We start from the raw sequence: 2,688 nt of genomic DNA, 5'->3' as shown, positions 1-2,688 counted from the left end.
GTCGGGAATTTTGTCCTGCCTCCTGATATGAAGGAGTCTGTGTAGGCAGCTCAAGTGAACGTGGTTGAGCTGTTTGGCATGTCTGCTGTAAACGGTCCAGGTCTCACTGGCATAGATAAGAGTGGTGAATACCACTGCACGGTAGACCGTCAGCTTGGTGGTAAGGCTGAGTCCTCTCCACTCCCAAACATTCTCACGGAGTCGCCCAAAGGCAGCGCTGGCCTTGGCAATCCTGTTGTTGACCTCAGCGTCAATGTTCACCACTCGCGAGAGTGTACTACCCAGATAGGTAAAGCTGTGGACTGCCTGTAGATTCTGCCCCTTCACCGTGATGTGTGGTTCCTAGTAGGGCTTTCCAGGCGCGGGCCGGTACATAAGCGGGCTGGGTGTTTTTAGGTTAGGACCTAAATGTGGACAATTCAGTATTCATACCGAAGATAGACACAAAAAGCTGGAGTGACTCAGCGGGACCGGCAGCATCTCTGGAGAAAAGGAATGGGTGATGTTTCGGGTCTAAATCCTTCCTCAGACCATTGTGGGGGAAAGAGAAACGAGAGATATAGAAGGTGATGTGGAGAGATAAAGAACAGTGAATGAAAGATATGCAAAAACGTAACGATGATAAAGGAAACAGGCCGTTGTCAGCTGCTTGTTGGGTGAAAACGAGCTGGTGCCACTGGGGGAGGGATTGAGAGAGGGAATGCCGGGGTTGCTTGAAGTTAGAGAAATCAATACTCATGCCACTGGGCTGTAAGCTACCCGAGCGAAATATGAGATGCTGTTCCTCCCCCCAGACGGAGAATTGACAGAATATCCCTGGTCAATACCTTTCACCCCACCGGCCTCCGCATGCAACACAGCATTCTCCGACATTTTCAACAACTCCAACGTGATCTCCCACGCTCACCCAATTCCACTTTCCACCGGGACCGCTCGGTCTGCAACTACTTGGTTTATGCATCCCTCCAATCCAAACCACTCACTCCAGCCCCTCCACAGATACTTTCCGTGGGAGATGCATCGCATGTTCTTCTCCCTCTACTCCACCCAGGGACCCCAGCAGTTCGTACAGATAAGACAGCGGGTCATGCGTACCTCCGCTATCCTCATCCAGTGTTCCCAGTGTGGCCTCCTTTACGTTGTCGAGACCAAGCCGAGATTCGGCAATAGTTTTAGCGAACTCTTTCACTCAGTTCGCCAAGGCCTACTGGATCTCCCGGTTGCTATTCCTATCAACCCTCTTTTCCTCCACCATGCCGACCTTCCTGTCCAGGACATCCTCCTTTGCCAGTGTGAGGTCACACGAAATTAGGTGGAACTGCACCTCATATTCCGCTTGAGCAGCTTACAACTATCCAATTTTAGGTAACTAACCTACAACCCCCCCATCCCTTTTCCCCGTGCTCCACCCTGACTCGCGCCTACGTTTTCCTTTCTTACTATCATTGTAAATGTCCCACCTCGCAGACCCTGAATCAAAGTTTGACTGTAGTCAATGTCAGCCACAACCGTCTGGCCGGAGACCCCGTGACTGAGATGAGAATAGTTTCAGTAATTGTTTAATTTGTTTTTCCAGTGAATTTAGTGGCGATAGCTATCCTGACCCGGGGAAAGTGCGGCCTCTCTACCTGCACCACTCGCTACCTGGTGGCCATGGCAGCGGCCGATCTGATGACCATCATTACCGAGGTCATACTTTGGCGAATCAGTTACTATTATTTTCGGGGGTCGTTCCTGGACATCACGCCTGTTTGTAGTGTTATCGCCGCACTGCTAAACGCAGCAGTACAATGCTCGGTCTGGTTCACCGTTGCTTTCACCTTTGATCGCTTTGTTGCAATTTGCTGCCAGAAGCTGAAAACAAAATATTGCACCGCGAAAACTGCGACCACGGTTCTGGCAACTACCGGTGCTCTGCTCTGTCTGAAAAACATTCCAGTCTACTTCACTCAAGAGCCGTCGAGGGTAGTCGACAACGTACCCTGGGACTGTTTCGAGAAGCCGAGCTACTTTACGGATCGCTGGTGGGTGGCATTTGATTGGATGGATACGATCCTGACACCTTTGCTCCCGTTCGCGTTCATACTGTTGCTCAACGCTCTGACAGTCAGACACATTTTGGTGGCAAATCGCGTCCGCAAGGGACTGAAGGGTCCAAACAACGAGGAGAACAGCAGAGACCCAGAAGTGCAGAGCAGGAGGCGGTCCATGATTTTGCTCTTCACCATATCCGGCAGCTTCATCCTCTTGTGGCTGCTGCACGTTATCGAATTCCTTTACTACACAATTGCCAGGGCGGATCCCAATAATTACAGCGATTCGGAACACATATTTTCACAGTCAGGATACATGTTACGGACATTAAGTTGCTGCACAAATACGTTTATTTATGGAGTGACACAGTCCAAATTTAGAGAACAATTCATGAATGCAACAAAATATCCAATCACCTCCGTTATTCAATTAATTAATAGACTACACAAATGAGCGTTTGTTCCAGAGAGGAATCATTGTCTTCCCGGGATTGGCAGGTTATTCGAAAAAGCAACAGTGACGAGAAAAAAGGATTAGAATTGTGGGCAGCACAGTGGTGCAGCGTTGGAGCAGCTGCCTCGCGGCACCAGAGACCGGAGTTCGAATACGTACTCCGTTGCGATCTCTGCGGAGTTTATTGCTTTAATGCTTGAA

The 2,688-nt window shown here is 49.7% G+C and overlaps 1 protein-coding gene across 1 annotated transcript; it reads left to right on the top strand.

The window, feature by feature from the left end:
• The first annotated feature begins 1,653 nt into the window (after positions 1 to 1,653).
• On the top strand, positions 1,654 to 2,487 carry LOC144610563 (putative G-protein coupled receptor 139). The gene has a single exon (XM_078429370.1). It carries the CDS (start codon positions 1,654 to 1,656, stop codon positions 2,485 to 2,487), a length of 834 nt encoding a protein of 277 aa, XP_078285496.1.
• Positions 2,488 to 2,688: the final 201 nt, after the last annotated feature.

The sequence above is a fragment of the Rhinoraja longicauda genome, chromosome 37 (genome assembly GCF_053455715.1).
Source record: "Rhinoraja longicauda isolate Sanriku21f chromosome 37, sRhiLon1.1, whole genome shotgun sequence".
NCBI lineage: Eukaryota > Metazoa > Chordata > Chondrichthyes > Rajiformes > Arhynchobatidae > Rhinoraja > Rhinoraja longicauda.
Note: the sequence above shows the minus strand (reverse complement) of the source record. Positions and strands in the feature narration are given on the sequence as shown.